Genomic DNA, 23,048 nt, shown 5'->3' on the forward strand with positions numbered 1-23,048 from the left:
TCTAAATACCTTGACACTCTTAATATTCTTTATCATTCACAATTTGGTTTAGAAAAAACTTTAATACAGAAACATTACTTCTTGCTTTGTCTGATACAGTTCTCAGAGGTTTCGATGCTGGGTAATCATATCATATCTATTGGTTTCTATTGGAAGCGGTACAGAGAAGGGCGACCAGGAAGGTGGAGGATCTTCATCGCATGACGTACGAGGAGAGATTGAAGAATCTAAATATGTACACCCTGGAGGAAAGGAGGAGCAGAGGTGATATGATACAGACTTTCAGATACTTGAAAGGTTTTAATGATCCAAAGACAACGACAAACCTTTTCCGTAGGAAAAAAATCAGCAGAACCAGGGGTCACGATTTGAAGCTCCAGGGAGGAAGATTCAGAACCAATGTCAGGAAGTATTTCTTCACGGAGAGGGTGGTGGACACCTGAAATGCCCTTCCGGAGGATGTGGTGAAGACCAGAACTGTGAAGGACTTCAAAGGGGCGTGGGATAAACACTGTGGATCCATAAAGTCAAGAGGCCGCCAATGAAGAGTGGGTGACTCGCCAGAATGACAGCTACTGCCTGGAGACAATACCCTTATTCAATAAACATACACATGCTTACTGTGACTCCAACATCGCTCTAAGCTTCAACAGCAAGAGGAAATGTGGAAAAATGGATTTACACTCACAAAGAGGGGAGTAGCTGGCTTGTTACGGCGGTTACTACCCCAAACCAAATAAGCCTGATACTTCACCTCAATGCATATACAGCATAGTTCTCTGCTTCAACGGCAGGGGAGAAGAAAAAAGGGTTCGCACTCACAAAGCGGGGAGTAGCTGGCTTGTTATGGCGGTTACTACCCCAAACCAAATGTGTCTGATACTTCACTTTCGATGCATATCCAGCATGGCTCTCTGCTTCAACGGCATGGGAGAAGACTGATACATCACGCATTTCCAGCATAGCTCCCTGCTTCAACAGCAGGGGAGAAGAAAAACAACCAATAAGGACTGTATAACATAGTCTGGGTAAAACAAATAAGCATGGGTGTAGCTTGCTTATTGCGGCGGTTACTACCCCTACTACCCCTAACTAATCAAGCTAGATATTTCAATGGTGGGGGTAGAAGGGAAATAGAACCAAGAGCTAAGAGAAACAGATAAGTATGAAAGAAAAAAATGTGTGAAGCTTGCTGGGCAGACTGGATGGGCCGTTTGGTCTTCTTCTGCCGTCATTTCTATGTTTCTATATGTTTAGGTTCTTCTAGACTTATCTGCTGCATTCAATACTGAAATCATGATATACTAATTGAGAGGCTCGCTGAAGTTGGTCTTGCTGGCACTACACTCACTCCAATGGTTTATCTCATATTTATATAACCGTTTCTTCCAAGTTAAAATAGGAAATTCCTTATCCATTAAGGTTAATATGAATTCTGGTGTACCTCAAGGATCATCTCTGTCAGCTACTTTTTTTTAATGTTTATATGCTACCTTTGTGTCAACTTCTTGCTGGTCTGGAATTACACACTATATATACGCAGATGACATACAATTTCTGGCACCGATTACGGACTACATTAATAACACTTTGAAATTAGTAGAGATTTACATCTCAGCTATTAAACAATTACTTGAAACTTGTAATAAACCTAAATAAAACAGAGATTATCCTATTAAATATAAAAATGCCCAGTAATGTTCACCATTTCTTCAAAATGGACATCATTGAGATTAAATTAACAAATCACGCACACGCACAAGACTTAGGTATTATAATTATTGATAGCTCCTGAATATGAGAAAACATATCAGTAAGAAAATTAAAGACTGATACCACAAACTACTTACTCTAAGGCGTTTAAAGCCGCTTCTCACACCAGATAATTTTCGCATGGTACTACAATCCCTCTTATTCTCTAATTTGGATTATTGCAACTCTCTATTATTAGGCTTGCCAGGTTGCTCTATTAGACAATTACAACACTACTACAGAATGCAACAGCTAGAGTTTTAATAGGTGGCAAAAAGTTTGACCAAATCACACCTATTTTAAATTCTGTTCACTGGGTAATAAGGCGAGAAAGCTACTGTCACAAAAATTGAAGAACTGGTTTATTCTAAAGATAGGGAAGGAGCTTTACTCAGAATTAGGTGAAGGTTTACTCAGTTTCATGAAGAGCTGTATGAGAGGATAATATTACGATAGATGATGGGGGATATTGATTGTTATTTAGCTGATGTCACTGTTCCTAGGATTGCCTGGATATATAACAGCATGTTAGGTTACCACTGCCATTAGGGAGCTGCATTCTAGGAAAGCACCTGGTCTGCATTGTTTTTTTGCTAAATTTCATAAGGACTTTAGCGAGTTCTTAGTGGAACCCTTAGTCCGTATATTTAACTGTCTGTTGGAGGAGAGTTGGCTCCATTTTCTAATGTGGCTGGTATTACTGTATTGGCTAAGGAGGGGAGAGATGCCACTTTGTGTGGCTGTTACTGCCCGATTTCTTTGATAAACATTGATCTGAAGATACTAAGATTTTGGCCACTTGCCTTAGCAATGTTGTTCACTTATTAGTACATAAGCCCAGGGATGGTTTATTCCTGGGCATTTGGCAGCAGATAATGTGTGGAAAATTCTGAACTTGATACATTGTGCTAGGCGTGAACAGTTGCCTTCCCTTCTGTTAGCAGTAGATGCTGAGAAGGCATGTGACAGAGTTCATTGGTGATATTTATTTAAAAAGAAAAAATTTAGAAAAAATGGGACTTGGGGGCAGCTTTCTGGTATGGATTCAAAAAAGCTATGCTACCCCAGAGGCATGTATAAACATTAAATGGGGTTATTTAGATAACTTCAAGGTGAAACAGGGCATGAGGCAGGGCTGTTCATTGTCCCCATTTTATTTGCTCTCAGTATGTAATCCTTTGCAGAGCATGTCAGAACAAACCCAGAAATATGAGGGATACAGGTAGAGGGTACCTCTTACAAGATCTTGCTTTTCACTGATGATCTCATACCTTGAGTAGGCCTGGGTTCTCCTTAGCTATATTGGTTTCTGGACTTGAGAGATTTGGCAGAATATCAGGCTTTAAGATGAATATGGATACATCTAAAATTCTTAATATCTCCCTTCCTGAGAACTCAATTCAGTCTCTGAAACCTCAGTTCTCAATCTTAATCTAAAACACTACATATATGCTGACGACGTGCAGGTACTAATCCCCATCAAGGATTCCCTCTCCAAAACTCTCAGCTTCTGGAACAATTGCCTTCAATCAATCAACCACCTCCTGGCCAGCCTGAACCTAGTCCTAAACTCCAACAAGACGGAGATCCTTATTATATCACATGACGACAAGTACGGACTAAACAAAATACCAATCACTTCTCAAATTAATATCTCCCCGCATGTCAGAGACCTTGGGGTTATTCTGGATAAACAGTTCAGCTTAAAAAAATTCATCAATACAACTACAAAAGACTGTTTCTTCAAACCTCAAGTACTGAAAAAGTTGAAACCCCTCCTCCACTTCCATGACTACCGCACAGTGCTTCAGTCCATCATTTTCTCAAAAATCGACTATTGTAATTCGCTCCTTCTAGGTCTTCCAGCAAACACTATCAGACCCCTGCAGATGGTTCAGAACTCTGCCGCTAGGATCCTGTCCAACTCCAATAGAAGAGAGCACATCACACCCATACTTCACAACCTACACTGGCTTCCCATCAAATTTAGAATTCTCTACAAAGTCCTTACGATAATCTATAAAGCCATGCACAATCTAACACCTCTTGATCTCAGCATTCCTCTACGTCCCCATGAATCCTCAAGACCGATTAGATCTGCATACAAAGGCACACTCTATGCCCCACCAGCAAAGAAAGCCTTAAGGAAACGTGCTCTATCCACCGCTGGTCCCTCTCAATGGAACGCTCTTCCCCCAGAACTCCGACAAGAACCATGCCTACTGACTTTCAAAAAGAAACTCAAAACCTGGCTATTCAAACTAGCTTACCCATAACCAGACGAGCTTCACCATTACCTTACTTTTCAAACAAGCCTATCCATAACCAGACGAGTATTACCACTAACATACCTCTATGAACATTTCCATGACCTCCTTCACTGACTTATTATTGTATATTTATTTATTTAACCTTATTTTATTTCTACTTATACTTATTTTAAATTGCACGGGTGGAGATTTACAGTCTTCTGCCTAATCGATTCTTCGTTCTCTAAATGCCTCACTTATTAACAGTTGCTAATTCTTCCCCCAGTTGTATCTTCTGTTTCCCAGTTCTATGTAACCCGGTTCCATGTAATGCCTGTTGCAATTTTGTGTTACACTGTAAACCGATATGATATGTATCTTGCCACATGAATGTCGGTATAGAAAAGTTCAAAATAAATAAATAAAGGCCAGAATAGCATAAAATTTTATTTTAGGAAATTAAACTGGATGTTTGTTCCCTTCTTTTGAGTTGTACAGTGGTTTTTAAAATATTCAAGAACCTGTTGTAATGATTTTACTTTCCTTCTTGCTCAATTTGTATATGCTACAGAATACCTTTTTGTTTTTAAGTACATGATCTGTAATTTTCACTGTTCATTTAAAAACATGCCTGATAAATAACATGGTGCATTGATTTAATTACTTGTAATTTTGTTAGTTACTGATTTTATTTATTCCAACTTTATTCATTTATTTTGTGGCATCATATGATGTACAGTGGTTTGGTTTGAGCACTATACAAATTCCAAAAAAAGTAAAATATTTATAAAAATTGATGCTGGTTTTACAAAAATCATTATTGCAAATAGTTATATTGATGTATTTTGTTTTTCTCTTTCTCTGCAGCCCCCAAGGAAAAGCTTTTCGGTCTAAAGTAGAGCTCATGGCACACTTCCAAAAGGTAGGGGATACAACACTTGATCCCAATGATTTTGACTTCACCGTGACTGGCCGGGGTAGTCCCTCCCGTCGGGAACAGAAGCAGCCCAAGAAGACCAAAGCCACCAAGGGACCAGGCACGGGCCGGGGGCGGGGAAGGCCAAAGGGCAGCGTGAAAATCAAGACAAAACCAACTGCTTCTGAGGGCGTGCAAGTCAAACGGGTAGTGGAGAAGAGCCCTGGCAAATTGCTTGTTAAAATGCCCTTCTCCCCGACCAAAGCAGAAGGTGAACCTGTGCAGGTGATCAAGCGACCTGGCCGCAAGAGAAAAGCGGAGAGTGATCCTCAAGCTGCACCTAAGAAGAGGGGTCGCAAGCCGGCTACAGTGAGTGCAGTTGCTGCCACTGTTCCTGCTGCCACAGAGGCAGCCAAGAAGAAAGCAATCAAGGAGTCTTCCATGGCCCAGCCCATCCTGGAGACTGTGCTACCCATCAAGAAGAGGAAAACCCGTGAGACAGTCAGCGTGGAAATAGAGACAGCCAAGCCTGAGCTCCCTGCCAGCCCAGCTGAGAAGAGCAACAGTGGTGGAGTTAACAAGGGACAGAAGGCTGGCAAGAGCCCAGCTTGCAAAGCCAGAGATAGCAGCCCCAAAGGGAGGAGCCCCAGCCAAAAGAAGGAGCATCACCACCATCACCACCACCACCGCCATCACCATCACCTTTCCCTGCACCACTCTTCTTCAGAGCCAGAGAGCTCAAAGGACAGCAAGAGCTGCCCACCACAGCTGCAGGACTCGAGTGGTGTCTGCACAGAAGGGGAGAAGCGGAGTGATGGCTGCCCTCCTCTGCCATCTCCAGAGAAGTGCAAGCACCGGGGAGAAGGGGACAGAAAGGACATTGTCTCTTCTTCCTCCTCCCTGCCCAGGCCTGGCAGAGAGGAGCCTGTGGATACCAGGACACCGGTGACTGAAAGAGTGAGCTGACTTTCAAACAAAAGAAACCCTGAAACAGAAACAAAAGAATTAAAGGCAGCTGCTGAGGGTAGGGCTCTGGCAAAGCTTCCCAGTAACTGTAACTGAACTACAACAGAAAGAAAATGTATGTTTGTTTCTCCTCGCTAACTTAGAGTTTCGGAGCTTTTGGGGGGGGGGGGAGGGTGCGAATGATTGGAGGTCCCCTATGGAGCTATTAATACTGATGGGCATAGGCAGTCTGGGGTGTAAAGAGTTTCAAACGGGGCTTTAAAGCAGAATTGCCTTTTTCTAGAATAAAAATGCACCATCAACCAAGGCTTTTGCTGCATCCTCCTACCACACCAGATTATAATGCTGTATCCTGCTTAGTTTTGGGGGAGGGTAGAAGATACGTTTACAAGTCCTCTTCCCTCCCCTCCCCCCCCCCCATAAGTTTCCGTGAGTCTTTAAAGACTGGACAAATATGCTGAAGGGGGTGAAATTTTCAGTGCCACCAGTGTCATGTACTTGTGATGTTTTTACAGATTTTGTTTTCAAGTAGGGGCAAAGAAAAGAAAATGCAGTAGAAGAACTAATGCAGCAACAAGAAGGTCACTGGGATGTGTGCATGCGCGAGATGATCTGTCACCTAGTATGAATTTTGCAAAAACGCGCTATGTTGCATAAGGATTATGCTAGCTGTGTCATAAGACCGAGGACACTGTACATGAATTGATTTAAAAAGATGAGGGTTGCAGGTGAATACATTTTAAAAAAATGAAGTAGGAACCCTATATGTTCTTAAAGCAGTATAGCGACAATAGCTGTTCGCATGCTTCCCTTCTCTTATGTGCAAGGCATACAAAGGAGGATAAAAAGGCTGAAATCTTCTGTGTCCTGGCACTTAATGATTTTTGTTTTGGGGTTTTTTTTGTTTATTTTTTTAATCTCCACCCCTTTTTTTTTTTGGTGACTATTCTTTTAGGCATGCTTAAGCAGCCTGTCCAGTTTCTTAACAGCCCTACTTTCTGTTCTGTCTCCCTGGAAAAAGCCAGAAGTGACGACTCTCTTCCCCTGTCCTTGTTTGTACAGATAGGAAAGAGAGGCATCTGCCAATAGATGACACATTTACACTAGTTCAGAGAAGTGCAATGTATCTGGTTTGTGTTGTGCCACTACTTACTTGGGGTGGGAAGGAGGGAATACAAACAATTGTTCTTCCATTTCTTTTCCTAGTGCAGCTAGTAATAGCCCTTTTGGTTTTTGCACTATTAAGTTTTCAGTTTCCCAAACTGACAGCACTGTTGGACAGAGGTGATGACAAAAATAAAGACACCTAGGAAGCCAGTTGACATGAAGCTATACTTGTAAAGTCTGTGCTTGTGGTTTAAAAGTTGGGGGTAAAGTGCAGAATGGGCTTTGCCAGCTTTCAGCAAAGCTTCGAAACTCTAAGTGTCTGCTGTGGTTTTATAAGGACTTCCTGCTACTCTGTTTCCATCATGGTAATGGCCCTCTATGAAATCCAGTGGTAGAGCAGAAGTTTTAAAAACATATATGTGTGTTTTTTTGTTTTTTGTTTTGTTTTTTTTCAGCACTTTGCAGCAATACGTATGTAGGGGCTTCTTACCCTGTATGGTTGTTGGGTGTGAGTTGAAGAGAGAATGGCATAGTGACACATCCTTGTTATGCTGTTTCCACAATCTCCTCTGTACAGCACACATCTCTATTAAAATGAGCAGATGGGAAAGTGGAGAAACCTGTGAACAATCATGATAAAATCGGTCTTAGTATTCTTCTCAGTGAGATACCACTTTTTCTGTAAATTTTCACATTTCCTAAGCTAAATTCCCAAGAAATTTGCTTAAGGGGAAAAAGATGTTTTATTGATCATTATCAAAATAGCAGTGTGTATTTGGGGTTTGTTTGTTTTTTTGTGCTTATTCTGTTTGGACCAGTGGACTTTTCCAATGTCTGGGCTTCCAATATGATCAGAAATTGCTCCAGCTGCCATTCAACTTGCCACCCTTCTTTGGCTAGGAAGTAAGATGCATTTGAGCAAATTGTGGGTTTCACAAGCATGGGAGGGGACAGACGTACCTATAGTCTTTTATTTAAATCATGTGCACTTTTGCTTTTCAGAGGAATAAGGTCAAACGGGTAAGCATGTCCAAGAAAGCCGTTTGCAGTAGGAAATGGTTCCAGAGGTAGTTGCTGGAAAGACTTGCAGTATAAACAAGGTTTGCTTGCATGGCAGAGGACAAGGAAATTTTTTCTTACATTGCATTTACTTGGCTTTTTTGTAATTCAAATCATTTTTCCTTCTGGGAAATCTTTATCAACCTACACAGAACTATGGGGGTTGTAGTTTTCCTCAACAGCTCAACTTGCCCTTTAGTGTTTTCTCTTGCACTGGTTTGAGAAGATATAGGCAGGGCTCCCTCCCATCCTACTCCATCCACATTTCTACAGTGCATCCATTGCATTTCTCATTTTTTTTTAATACAGAAAATAGAATTTCATATTTAGCCCTTAGATTTCATTTGCCAGTCTCTTTGAAGCCTTGGAAAGAATGGATGGTTGAGTCACTTCATATAACAGCCATAGCTTGTGAGGCAGTGATTTATTGTCTGAATTTGAGTAAAATTTGCCACTAGCTATAGATATCTCACGGTTTCCAACCCAAGTCCTTTAAACTAGCCTAGGCTGGGCCCTGCTGCCTGTGTTCTGTTGACTTTAGATCCTTTTTCCTGCAGGTTTCCTCGGTGAAACCAAAACAGAATGCGCACACGTGCATGAACATCCCACAGCACTGTGACATCACTTTTACCCACTGATCCTTGCAATAGGGGAAACAAAGAAACTAAGGTTGTGATTCACAAGGAAAACAGGAAATTACTTCAAAATCAGTTTTTCTGCTAGGTACTTGCAAATCAAACATACAAAGAGCAGGAAAATGGCATATTCCAGGTAAATCAATAGTAGTATATACATCTTGGAGAGGGGGCTGGGAAAGGTAATTGCCTTTTAAAGCAAAATTGGCAGGATCTCAGCATTGAGAGTTGTAGGTTATAGGTGATGCATTTGCAAGCTGAACATCCCATGTTTCTTGGTTGTAGGTAGCGTCCTTTCCTTTTCATTTTTTTCTTCCTGAGAATTTATCAGTGTTTGTTATAATGAGCAAAAATGGGACAAAATCAGTGAGGAAAAAAGACTCATTTTTCCACTGATTTTTCTCCTGTTTTGTTACAATAAAATAAAAACTAAAAACAAAGGTCCTTAGTTGTACGTCCATTTTGGTGTCCCCCAGTACATATTGAACTGGGTCCATTTGTATACTTCTGCTCCTTGCTGTTCTTCCCATTTCAGATAAAGTTTCCGGTTGTGTTTTACCATTGTGCTGTTCTCTATTTCCAGATTTTTTTGGTGATTAGGAAACTTGCACATCAGTTGTGATATTTCTATATTATAGATTATAATGACTGAGTTAGTAGACAGATGATTAAATAGTAATGCTTTTAGTCTGTTGCACAGCCACATGTGATCAGCTCCAATTTGTAAGTGTGCATTTCTTTCTCTTTCTGCCCTCCATCAAGAGTAGACTTAAATATTTCAACTCAGTATTTTGGATAAAATCAAGTATAGAAAGTGTTGATACAACTGATAAAACATATGATGGCAATAAAAGGAAAGATATCTTAGGAATAAGACCAAAAGAGGATCCACCTAACACAGTTCAGTGGTGTGCTTAAAAGAGGCAAGCACAGGTTGTTAATATGATTATGAATGGCCCATGAGGATCTGTTAGGACCTCCCCTCCTGTTATTTCAGTGGCTTTTCATAGATGGGAATTTTTTTTTTTTTACTTTAACATCATTCATTCTTATTTTATTTATTTTTTTGTATGCTTGCTTGCTGTAGTAAAGATTTAACTATTCTAGAAAAAATTTAAATTAAAAAATTATCATTTTGCTATTGTCTTAGTACAGATCCAGCAAAATAGAGTATTTTTTAACTAAATAGGAAGGATAACTTGAAAACAAAAACATTTTGGTTCAGTCTGATAAAATGTATGTCAAATGAACTTTTCAGCTCTTGGCTGTAAAATTAGCTGCTGGCAATAGTTGTCAGTTGGGGTGATGATGATTAAAAGAGGGATTTTCTTGCATGATGAAACTTGGCTGAGGTACAGGATGAACGAGGAAGCTTCTCAGAGGACAAACAAGTTGGTGGTTCTCACGCATGAGTGACATCAGCTGGAGCCCAGCAAGGAAATTTGATTTCAAAGTTTCTAGAAACTTTGAACATGCCCTACTACGTATGTGCAACATGTTATACTACCACGCATCCATGCGGGGGCCCCTTCAGTTTCACCTTTTCTGAGGAGCCCACCAGTTGCAGTTCTTTGTTTCTCCTGCTGTTAGAGAACAGTCAGCTTCCTAGAAATGCAGGAATCAGTTTTCATGGGGCCTTTCTTCTCCCTTTTATCATCGTGATAGGTTTTTTGATTGTAAGTTCTATTTCTTTTTGGTGGTGTTGAGATGTACTGGTATCATTGCATCAGGTAGCACAGGTTCCATTTCTTGAAGCATCCAGTTTGATTTGTTGCGTTTGATGCCTCTGAAAGACAAAGCCAGTGTCTGACATGTGTCCCGTGTCCAAAAGGTTCATGTCTATCAGCGATGATCATGATGTGTCCTTTACCTGGATGCCACCCACAATGTCCTGGTCTGTCCAATCTGCATGACTGACACGTAGAGGGCATTCTTCCCAGCCTAACCTGATAGAAGAGATCTTCAGGACTTGTAAGTCTGACCCATCAATATCAGCATTGGATGCATCATCTGCTGCATCAGCATTGGGAGGACATCAATCCCCCTCAACATCAAGTGCCAGTTAAGACCAAAGGGGTCTATATCCTCCCACCTGGAGAGCAAAGGGTTCTGCCTCTTTGGTTTTCAGTATCATGGAACGCTGATGTGCATCAGGTGAGGGTCAAGAAGCATTGGCATCTGTTAATTCATGATGCTGGGAGTAGGGATATTTTGGTGGAAGCTCCCTCAGTGTTCCCATGGGGAGGGAGCTCATCTGGGAATTGTCAGTTGCTGAGGGTCCAGGTGTCAGCCACCAATACATCTTTGGTATCCCAGGAAGCTGTGGCCTATCCTCCTGCCTCCCAAGCCATATTGGCATTGCCGTTTTTGAGGACAAGCTGGATAAGAAAATCCGGGAGGCCCTGAATCATAAGATGCAGAGCCATCCATGCAATGACAGTGTCCCTGCATACAGATGGACAGCTGATATTGGAATCCCTGCTGGTGCCTGACAGAATGGCACCAGTGCATTCCTGGAGGGGAATTAGCCAGGTACTGCTGCACTAATAATAATCTCTAGCCCATTGGGGGAAGAAACTCATTAAGGCATAGGAGTTCATCAGGGTCTAGGTCCCTAACAAACAAATGTTCCCCTCTCTGAGGCCTTGTCTACTAGCAGGTGAGTTCCAGATCCAATCCCTCAACCTACCAGTCAGAATCAGAATATTCTTGGAGGTACAGCTATGGATCTGAGGACATCTCTGACTAAGAAAGACCTTAACTTTGAGTGATTTTATGCAGAGAATTGTAGATGTCATTTCATTCACTTTTAAAAGGAGGAAGAATCCAGAACTAAGATGCTTAACATCTTCCAATTTGTGGAACCCCCTACAGATATGGTGGCAATCTCCATTGATACGATCCTTCAAGAGGTTCAGATGAGGATGTGGGAGGGTCCCCTCTGTTGCTTCAGTGAATAATAAGGCCCCAATATCCTGTACTGAAGACTCCAGGATTCCAGAAAACAGCTGCTGCACCAGTCAGTGGTAGTCAAATCTTCTCTTAAAAAAAGGTCTAGAACCCATTCTATGGTACCTTTGTAGAAAGTCTCATACTCTGGATTGATTTGGGAGAGAGGTTTTTCAGAGAGCTATGCTTAGTACCTGCATAGCATCCTATCAGCACTTCATGAGCCAGTATATGCAGGGCATTGTGAAGAATAAGGAATAGTTGGCAATAAGACTTCCTTAGAAGCAGCATGATGGCCTGGCATTACTAATGGACAAGGGTGTGGAGTGTAGAAACACATGATCTGATTAACATTTGTTTTTGAAACAGCATGGAGATTCTCTACAGTGGGTATTGGTGGCTCACCTGTGAGCCTCAGACCTTTGACAGGATGTCCAGGAAAGACTCGCTGATGTGTCTTGGAGAGAATCAAGTCAGAGAAAAACAAGGAAGTGGTGGCTCAGATTAAAGACTACTGTGTGACACTTTAGAACCTCTCCATGACCATTCTAGACCTACCCCACTCAACCAGGAGGTATCAGAGTGGGACGCCAAGGAGACATTTCCCTCCATGACTCGCCAATGACAGGGCTGTTGTACTCATTTGCAGAGGGAAACAAAGCTACAGCCAGCACCCCAGCCAAAACTTGGGATAGGGTTGTTACTGGATCATAGGGAGCATAGTCAAGATCCCAGCATGCATGCCAGAGAACATTCCTGTCAGAGGCAGTCTTAAGGGTGTATGTAAACTGTTGGCTCAGAATAACTTTGAGCACTTGGTTCCTCAGCATAATTCAAAAAGGATACAGATTATGCCTACTGTATGTACCTCTAAATTGCCCACTGAAACTTGCTTGGGTGGTGTGTCGGCACCCATATTTGCTACAAAAGGAGCTCTCCTCCCTCTTAAAGGCCAGTGCGTTTAAGCCTGTTCCACCAGGGGAAAGAGGACAGGGAGTTTATTCAAAGTACTTCCTGTTCCAAATAAAACAGGAAGACTTCATAGCATCCTGGACCTGAGTGTTTTGAAAAAGTTCCTGAAAAGTTCAGAATAGTTTCCCAGGGCACCTTCTTAAAAAAGGAGAGACTGGCTATGCTCTTTAGATCTAAAGATATTTCTGGATCACAGGAAATTTCACAGATCCATAGTAGGAAGACACCATCTTCAATATCATGTATTGTCCTTCAGTCTGGAGTCAGCACCATGTGTAGTCACAAAATGTCTAGCAGTGATGGCTGTGTATCTGTGCAAATTAGGGTTGCGTGCATTTCCCTACCTGAATGATTGGCTAGTCAAGAGCATGTCTCAAGGCAGGGCTAAAGAAACAATGAGCAAAACCATCCAGGTGTTGGAATTCCTAGGATTCATCATCAACCACCCCAATTCCCAAATAAGCCTATTATCTCAATTAGAATATAGAGGATCACTACTAGACACAACTCAGCTGAGAGCATTCCTCTCACTCAAAATTTTCAGGGCAGCATCTGCATTACTCAGCCTCTAAAGGCACTTCCCTTTCCTGGTAGTTGATTCATTACAGTGTGGACAGCTGTATACTCTTCCAGTTCCTCCAGTGGAAATTGTCCTAACCACAGATGTGAGACTCTACAGCAAGGGCCTTTGGTCTGCTCAGGAAAAAACTTGGACTATATGATACACTCCAAAAGCTTTCATGAATTGGTTGACCAACAATTTTCATCTAGATGGACAGTCAACAAGCAGGGAGGAACATGATCCTACTTCCTGTGTAAGGAGACTGTCCAGATATAAAACTTGGTCATCTTTCAGGTTATGGTCTTCAGATCTACCTATCTGGTAGGCAAGGGGAAAGTCCTAGGGAATAGGCTGAGTCAGGTTCTAGAGCCCCACAAATGGTCTTTGGATATGAGGATAGCAAACCAGATATTCTATGAATAGGGCACATCTGTGGTAGATCTGTTTGCATCCCCTCTGAACAGAAAAGTTTTACTGTTCTGCTCCAAGAAGGGATCTCAAAGCCAACTAATGTCAGATGCCTTTTCCCTGACTTGGAGTCAGGATCTACTGTATATGTATCCTCCAATTCCTCTAATGGCAAAGACCTTGTTGACACTCAGAAGAGGCTGGGAAACTATGACTCTCACAATGCCCTACTGGCCAAGACATATTTGTTTTCCCATTCCTGAGGGAGATGTCCTTCAGGAATCCAGCCAGGTTGGAGATTCATCACTCAAGATCAGTGGTTGTTGCACCATCACAATATTGGGTCCCTAACCCTCATAGCCTAGATATTGAGAGGGTAGCTCTGCAACCCCTGCATCTTCCTGAGGATATTTATTATGGTGGTCTAGCTTCCAGGAAGGACTGTATGAGGAAATCCTATGGATTGATGTGACATAGATTTGCCTTTTGGCGTGAGAGAGAGGCCTTAGATTCTTTCTCATATTCCTACACAAAAACTGATTACCTTCTGCATCTTTGAGTCTGGTTTTAAGACAAACATAGGGTTCATCTTAATGGAATTGTCACTTGCCATCACCATGTAGAAGATAGACCCATCTCTATACAGCCTTTAGTTGTTCATTTCATGAGGGAATGCCTTCATTTGAAGCTTCCCATTAAGTCTCTCTTGGTAGCTTGAGACCTCAGCGTGACATTGGCCCAGTTGATAAAAGCACCCTTTAAGCTTATAGACCTGGGGTGTGCAACTCCAATCCTCGAGGACCACAAATCAATCTGGTTTTCAGGATATCCTTATTGAGTATGCATGAGATAAATTGACATCCACACTGCCTCAGTTGTATGCAGATCTACCTCATGCATATTCATTAGGGATATCTTGAAAACCAGATTGGTTTGAGGCCCTCGATGATGGGAGTTTGACAACCCTGCTACAGGTTCTTATGAGCTGAAATACATCATCTGAAAGGTCTTATTTGTGGTGGCAGTCACTTTGACCTCCAGAGTCAGTGAGCTCCAGGCCTTTAGTGTCTTATCCACCTTATATCAAGTTTTTACACAAGAGGTGGCTTTACCCATGCATCCTCTCTAAAGTAGTATTGCACTTCCCCCTTAACCAATCAGCCGTCCTTCCATTCTTTCCCAGGCCATATGTCCACAAAGGTGAACAAGCGCTACACAGTTTGAGGCAGATTTTATAAATTTGCGCGAGCGCGTACTTTTGTTCGCGCACCAGGCGCGAACAAAAGTACGCTGGATTTTATAAGATACGCGCATATCTTATAAAATCTGGGGTCGGCGCGTGCAAGGGGGTGCACATTTGTGCAACCTGCGCGTGCCGAGCCCGGTGCACACTGCCTGTTCCCTCTGAGGCCGCTCCGAAATCGGAGCGGCCTCGGAGGGAACTTTCTTTCCACCCCCACCCCCTCCGCACCTTCCCCTCCCTTCCCCTACCTAACCCACCCCCCCCGGCCCTATCTAAACCCCCCCTACCTTTTGTTGCCAGATTTACGCCTGCCAGTGGGCTGCTGGCGCGCCATCACCCGACCCGGGGGCTGGTCCGGAGGCCTCGACCACACCCCCGGACCGGCGCCACACCCCGGTCCCGCCCCGAACCACCCCCTGACCCTGGACACGCCCCCTCCCCGCCCCTTTTACGAAGCCCCGGGACTTGCGCGCGCCGGCAGCCTATGCAAAATCGGCGCGCAGGGCATTTAAAATCCGGCCCTTTGGGCTGACAGTCTTGGTCTTAGATGTGGAGCAGACTGATGTCCTTACAAAGTCCACCCAGCTTTTTGTTTCACTTGACACCAAGAAACCTGGAACTGCCATTGCCAAACACACCCTATCTAATTGACTAGCAGATTGCATTTCCATCTGATAGGCCTGAATCTGGTGGGTCATATCAAGACTTACACATCAGTGCCATGGCAGTGGTGGTAACCCACCTAAGATGGGCCTCCATGGAGAAGATCTGCAAGGCTGTGATGTGGAGTTCCCTACACACATTAGCATCACACCTTTGCTTGGACAGGGACTCATCAATGTGACAGTAGGTTTGACTAGTCTGTCCTGAGGAGTCTCTTTAAGGTGAAGAATCCAAATCTATCCTCCCTAGTGCCTATTATTTTGGTTCCATGCTGCCCCCGTAAAAAAGAAAAAAAGTCATAAAATATTAAAAATGGCTCATTGCGTGGTGGCACTGTTTTGAGTTTTTCTTTTTCGTTCAGGGTAATCTATAGTTAGGGATTCCCCATATGAGGACTGCCATCCTGCTTTTCCGCTGAGAAATAGTTGTTTACCTGTAACAGGTGTTCTTAGAGGACAAGGAGGATGACAGTCTTCATGAAATCCATCCATCTCCCCTTGGAGTTGATTTCTCCAAGTCTAAGTTAAATTATACATTGAAGAGGCACCCACATGGATGCATGGTAGTATAGCATGTTGTATATGCTTAGCAAGAGACGGTCAGTTTTTCTAAAAACTTTTTAAAATCAAATGGACTCCATCTGATGATGTCACTCATGAGAGGATCGACCTCTTGCAGTCTTCTGAGAATACCTGTTACAGGTAAGCAAATCTGCTTTTCCAAAAGTGGTTTATAGTTGTCAGCCCTTCCCTCGCACTTTGTTTCATTGATACAATAGTTTTCTTTCTTTGCTAACCCAGCTTTTAACTGTAGTTGCACTCTGTGATAGCACAAGCCTGCTTTTGATGGCATGCGCTGTCAAACATGCTGTTTAATATGTTTGACCAAGGCATAATCACTGTTTCTCAAGATCACAGAAAATTGGAACCTCTCCACTTCTTACAATTTCCTGGATCTCAGGGCATTGCCTGCCCTTTTGCAAATAGTTTGATCTATCTGATAAAATCAAATGACATGAGGTGGGTGGCATCTTATAGACTAACAAATTTATGGGGCATGAGCTTTTGAGGATAGAATCTACTTCATCAGATGCCTGAATGAAGTCATGTGACGAAATGGACTCTGTCCTCAAAAGCTCATGCCTCAATAAATTGATTAGTCTATAAAGTGCCACCCACCTCATGTAATCTTTGTTCTTTAGACTAATACGGTCCTCCCTCTGAATATCTGGTAAAATTAGTTTCAGCAATGTAGCACCTTATTCGTAGTTTTTCCCTCAATAACGTGTATCCAGGACCTCACTTTCTCCCTGCATCCGACCTTTTACAATACCTCTCACATGCATAAAATAAAACACAGAACCAACGGCTTGGAAAGCAACAGGCCTCAGATTTATTACAAACAATATAACAAGAACAAGCCTGAGCCATACATAACCAATGCAAAACCATGATCGTTGTCTGCTACACCCCAGCAAGATAAACATACCCCAGGCCTGCCTGGCTGAAGGCTCAAGACAGCCTCCTACTACAACCAGCAAGGAGCTATCTCTGGAGCAACTGCACCAATTGCTCCAACCAAAGGGTATTTCCCAGAGCTGGTCCCATGATCGAACCAGGCCTAACATAGATTAATACCGCTATCAAAACCATTTCAAACTGATACTTAGTGGCTTCAAATCCCCATGAACCAAGAAATGATTCCCACCCTCCAGACGAATGCTAAAATATTCTACCACATTAGCTACTGGACATATCTGCAACCTGCAAACCACTCTCAAAACCAGTGTATTCCCCCTGCCCGGTCTTGAAATGTGGAATAACTACTATCCTTCCTGAAATGTACATGTCTAAGTTGCAAGCCTGTATGCTCTGCTCCTAATTTAACCACCAACTCCGTCATCTGAACAGCTCCAAAGCAAGCCAAAACAAAAGCTACCTGAAATAAACAAGACTCAAAACTGGACACACAAACATTAGTCATATCCCACAAATCCAACAAAATTTCATGGGTGATAAGTAACCTCCTATCATGTCTAATCTCCATCCTTCTTGACCAACCCAACAATAACTGCCCACCAAAAAATGTACCACTGGAAATTCCCACCCATGCACACTCATCAAAAATGAAAATCCTGTAATATGCCTCTATCGCTGCCTTGGAACATCCAGTTCTCCTAGCCTCCACAATATATTGCAGCAATAATCTACTACCAGATCCCATGACCAACCTCTAGAAGAAAGAAAAACCACTACCTTGCCTGCACCATTCAAATACCCTGTCCAAGTGGATGGTGCTAAGGTGATTCACACCATCTTCCATGCTTCAGGGAACCAACCCTCCAAAGGGAACTTGGCACCAGCACCCCCGCATAGGTCTGCATCTGGAGCGAGCTTCTGGAAGAGCACCCACTTCGAAGAGGAAAAGAATCTGCAATAATATTAGTCATACCAGGAACAGGCCGAGCCCAAGCAGTAACATTCAACACCATATAGCACAATACAAATTCCCTCAACTCAGACATCAACATACAATTTCACCAATGACCAGTTAATCACCTGAACAACCCCAAGATTGTCACATCACAATGCTACCCTTTGATTACGCAACTGTGATCCCCACAAATGTACTACCAGTATAATCGGGAACAATTCTAAGAAAGTAATATGTCTAGTAATACCTGTCCGCACCCAATCCTCTGGCCAAGGAGAAGCACCCCACAAACCCTGAAAATAAATTCCAAAGCCCACTGCCCCAGCAGCATCCAAAAGCAACTCTAGGTCCTTACTAGACACTAATTCCGCCTGCCACAAGCAAAGTATCATTAAAGTCTGCCAAATACTTCAACCACATATCCAAATTTTCCCAAATCCACTGTGCGATACAAATATGATGATTCTGTTTGCTGACCCCAGATATAGCCACCGAAAATTCTCTCAAAAATACTTTCCTCATAGGAATGACCTTGCAAGCAAAATTCAAACTACCTATCAAAGATTGCATCTGCTGCAAGGTCAATTTTTTTACTGTGACGCACCCCAACCACCATCTCCCTCAACTTTCCCACCTTATGTTCCAGCAACCACAACACCATAGCCATTGAATCCAATTTTATGCCTAGGAAAACCAATGGCATACAAGGACCGTCCGTCTTTTGCTGCACAATAGGTATACCAAAGTCAGAAGCAACTTTGAAGAAACATTGCATAACATCGCTGCAAGCGACAGAATCCTGTGCACCAAAAACATTATCAAAGTGTAATGCACAATAGTGGGTAACTCATACCTGTGCTGTCACCCAATGCACGAAAGTGCTAAACAGCTCAAGCACAAGCAATGGAACAGCCCATAGGCATACACTTTAAAAATAACTTCCTTGAAACTGAAATACCAATAGAGGAAAGCTATCAGGATACACTGGTAAAAGAAATAAAGTGGATTCAATATCCACCTTTATCATAAGAGCTCCATGTCTGCACTGATGCACCAACTGCACAGCAGACTCAAAGGATGACATAACACACCATACCAAGCTCTCTTGGAAAAATGTCATTCACAGAGCTTTCCTCAGAAAAGGACAGATTATGAATTAGTCTAAATTTACCAGGCTTCAATTTGGGAACCACAACCAAAAGTGACAGAATCATCCTTTCAAACAGAGGCTCAGAAAACACCCCAGCCATCCTGCCCAGCTCCAATATGCAACTTTTCCAGGACCACCCAACCCAATTTACCTACAGATCTACAATTTCTGTCCTGACTCGCCTCCAAAGGACCCAATAAAGGAATCCTAAAACCATAAGAAAATCCCACAAAGTAACAGCCATTCCCACATTAGCATAAACCCGCAATCAAAGCTCCAAAGCCGCTACAACAATCGGAGACAGAGCCTTCTCAAACCAATCACTTGCCTGAACTCCCCCCTGCCCAATCCCCAGGAGTCCTGACTCCTGCACCCTTAGGACACTTGCTAGCCAGGAGATTTGCCCCCACAGCCAGAACAAAAGTGCCTGAAAATTTACAATCTGGGAAATTGCAAATGGATTGATTGACTTACAACAGACATGTGACAATCCAAAACATGACTTATTTATTTAGGGTTTTTCTATACCGGTATTCATGATAAAATCACATCATTTTGAGAGACAGCTGCACCTCTTAGGTGCAGCTGTCTCGAAAAGGCGACCTCCCTGCCACCATAGCAACTCCACCAGAAGAAAGAGATGGGGGTACCTTGTCATCTGAGTGAGCCAAAGATTCACATCCTGAGTGCCCCAGGACATAAATATATTCTCGTCCATTCTATCACGGAAGTGCTCATCATAGTTGAGCCAAGCCCAACTCTCATAATCCTTATTCCCCTTCAGTATAGTGTCAGCATAGGCCCATACTGCAATGCATCCTTATACTCTACCATGCTTGCCAATCTCAAAAAACAATGATCCAATTTAATACAGTCCAAGTAACTGTTCTCTGTGGCCCCTGCAAAAGCTCTGGCCTTCCTCTTTTTCCCTTCCTTTCTCCATCCCCTCCTCCCCTCTAGCAACTTGAAAATATCAGTGTACCTATGCCACCTCATCTTACGCTGCATCGAATGAGACACACCCTCCCACAATTCAGATAATGTCACCAAAACCAGTATTCCCCTCCCCTTTCCATTATCTGCTGACCTGCAGAAGGCCTCTCCCTCGAGGAAGAACTAGAAATAGAAGATGATGAGCTAGAAGAACTGGAAGAACTTTAACATCATGCCATCACTCATGCTTCCTTTTCTTGGAAACTCCATCATCTGTCCCCATGCCCAACCCCAACTGCTCAACCCCTCCCCCCATCCCTGAAGTAGAAACATTCTCTAAAAATAACAACCCATACTGTTCCTACTTCAGCAAATTCAGTATCACCCTGAACTGAGGCACCCGGCACCACCAACTCACCCTGTTCCTGCATTCCTGGTTCCACGCCCCCAGAAACTGCAACAGCTGGACAAGATGTAGCCACTGAACCTGAAGTATGACGCAAAGCTGATGCCGGATCATGCCAGTCCTCCATAGGAGATATGCCAGGACTCTCGGTAGCAACCTGAACCACACAACCACCCCCCCCCCCCCCCCCCCCCCCCGTCTCTGGACACCCACCACCTGAAAAGGAAGAACAGAAGATTCACCCTCAGAGACAGAAGGCACTACTCCTCCAGATGTTTGCCCCAGCGTACGATGACCTGCTACAGGGAAGAAACCTCCTGCCAAAGGGCCTGCTGTAGAGTACCAGTCCCCCTGAGCCTGAGTTGAAAATTACTCCATCCCAGATTCTGGGCCTTCTGTGCCCCAACCTTGGTGTGAGGAACCTGGGAAACCAGCCCTGATAACAGAATTCTGCTTGGAACCCACCACCCAAGCAAGGGGACCACCTGCCCGGTTCCAACCCAGCAGACCCTGGAATGTACCCACTGGTAACCCATGACCCCATCTCTCAGGAATAGCACTGTCCTCTCACCATCCCTGCAGTGGTCCCACCGACAGCCATGACAAGCCCACAGGCAATTCAGGAACAAAGGGATCCCTAACCCCTGCAGCAGCCCTGATAGGGACCCCCAATAACACTTGCTGCACCTCCATTTGTCATGGCAGCCAATCTCCCCATACCCCATGATCCACCTGCCCCTTCTACAGAAAATCCTTCCACCCCCAAAGGCACCGTATGATCCTCATGTGAAGCTGCCAGACTCCCCCTTCCCCCACCCCATGCTCCTTAAAGCACTGACAATAAGTAGTCTCAATGCTTTCTCCACCCCTCAGCACACTGCAACCCACCTATGCAGAAGACAAGCCGCTAGCACACACAGACCCACCTCAAACAGAAGCCAGCACACCTTGAGGAGTGACTGGCAACAATAGCGCAGCACTTACTTCCATTCCCTTGCCATTACCACTCACTGGTAAGACATCATTGCTCTGGGGCAAAATAGAAACTACAGTCCACATCATCAGATGCATGAGTTGAAGTCGTCTGCCTAAATGGACTCTGTCCTCAAAAGCTCATGTCTCAATAAATTGATTAATCTATAAGGTGCCACCCGCCTCGTGTCATTTTTTGCTATATCAGACTAACTCGGTTGGTTATTAAGTGTTTTTCTCTCCAAACTGTTGAAAGTCAGTATGGCATTTATGTACCATCTCAAAAACCATTTTGACAGTAAATGATTTTTCTGTTGTTAAACTGTTGTATCTTGCCAAGCAACAACAGTGGAGGGAACAGCTCCAACTTGTTCTCTTTAGAAGAATGGGTTAGAATGGGCATTTGTTTTTTTGGAGAGGTTTATAGCTGTTGAGAAATTCAGGGGCAGTGTTTTTTAGTTTGTTTTTGATATATTTTTTTTTATTTGAAATAGGTCAGTCTTCCTCCTGTTAATACTTTGATCTATAACAGCCTTCTGTATATTTTCCTCTGCACTAATTGTTCCTTCATCCTATCCCTGCCTATCATATTTTAACTCTTAAATGACATTTTATTTTTAACCAACTGGGTTCAAAGAATTATATATAATACCCAACAAAGCACAGTCCTCAATACCTGGCTGCAGTCCAGAGCTTGAACCTTTTAATACTGTTTCCTGACTTGTCTTCATACCCCAATTAGGTATGGGATTATTAACATTCTGTAATTTTTTTAGGGTAGACTGATCCTTTATTTCTTATGCCATTTCTTCCAACAGGATGACCACATTGCCAATGCAGGCAAGGAGAAATGATTTTTATATCTCGCACACATATACACATGTGCGTGTGTATGTATATTTGGTTGTTCTTTATTAAAAGCCCTGCGTAGCAGAGAGACTAATATTTGTGTCTGTGAAGCCTCTCCCCTTCTAAATATGGTACGAAATGAGGCTAATCTGTTCCGTCTTAGCTTTCTGTTTGTTCCTTACTCTTCCAGTGTCTTTGTCAAGTGAATGCAGTCTGTTTTAGCTGACAGCTCATAGGAAAATTATTTTATTTTAAGGAAAAATGTTTTGGTTTTGTCCCTTTTTAGCACACCAACTAGACAGCCTTTTTTGAGGAGGGGGTTGTTAAAAACTTATGTATATTGCATTATAAAAATATTTACTTCTGGCTCTTACAGCCCCTGTTGGGATTTATTCTTGTTACTTATAGTTACAATGTTCCTGATAAACATCTCCCCTTCCATCACCTTAGCATAGGACAAGGGAAAAAGAAAAAAAACAAAAAAAATTAAAAAAATTAAAAATTAAATAAAACTACAAAAAAATAAAAATAATAAACCTGCCTGCCAGTCCGCTTTTTTGTCCAAGCCAATCTGTGATCTCCAATCTTCAGTGCTTCTGGTCTATATAGGTATATATATATATATATATTTACAGAAGGTGTTCCCAAGTGCTAAGTGATGGAAAAGGTATAGGGACTACAGGCTTAAAAAAAAGGGGGGGGAGGGGTGGTAAACCCTTTTCTTGCATTGAGTATAACTTATGGATTTGGTCCACTCACCCTATATGTGTTTTCTGGCGGAGTTGGGAGTTGTATCTGACATGTCTATCAGCATTCAGCTGGCA

At 42.9% G+C, this 23,048-nt stretch overlaps 1 protein-coding gene across 1 annotated transcript in view; it reads left to right on the forward strand.

Moving 5' to 3' along the window:
• Nucleotides 1–9,247, forward strand: part of MECP2 (methyl-CpG binding protein 2) — a 200,954-nt gene extending 191,707 nt beyond the window's left edge. The window contains exon 3 of the mRNA XM_029609832.1: nucleotides 4,869–9,247. Within this exon, the coding sequence (XP_029465692.1) occupies nucleotides 4,869–5,883 (1,015 nt within the window). The 3' untranslated portion in view covers nucleotides 5,884–9,247. The remainder of the gene's footprint in view (nucleotides 1–4,868) is intronic.
• The last annotated feature ends 13,801 nt before the right edge of the window (nucleotides 9,248–23,048 follow it).

The sequence above is a fragment of the Rhinatrema bivittatum genome, chromosome 1 (genome assembly GCF_901001135.1).
Source record: "Rhinatrema bivittatum chromosome 1, aRhiBiv1.1, whole genome shotgun sequence".
Lineage (NCBI taxonomy): Eukaryota > Metazoa > Chordata > Amphibia > Gymnophiona > Rhinatrematidae > Rhinatrema > Rhinatrema bivittatum.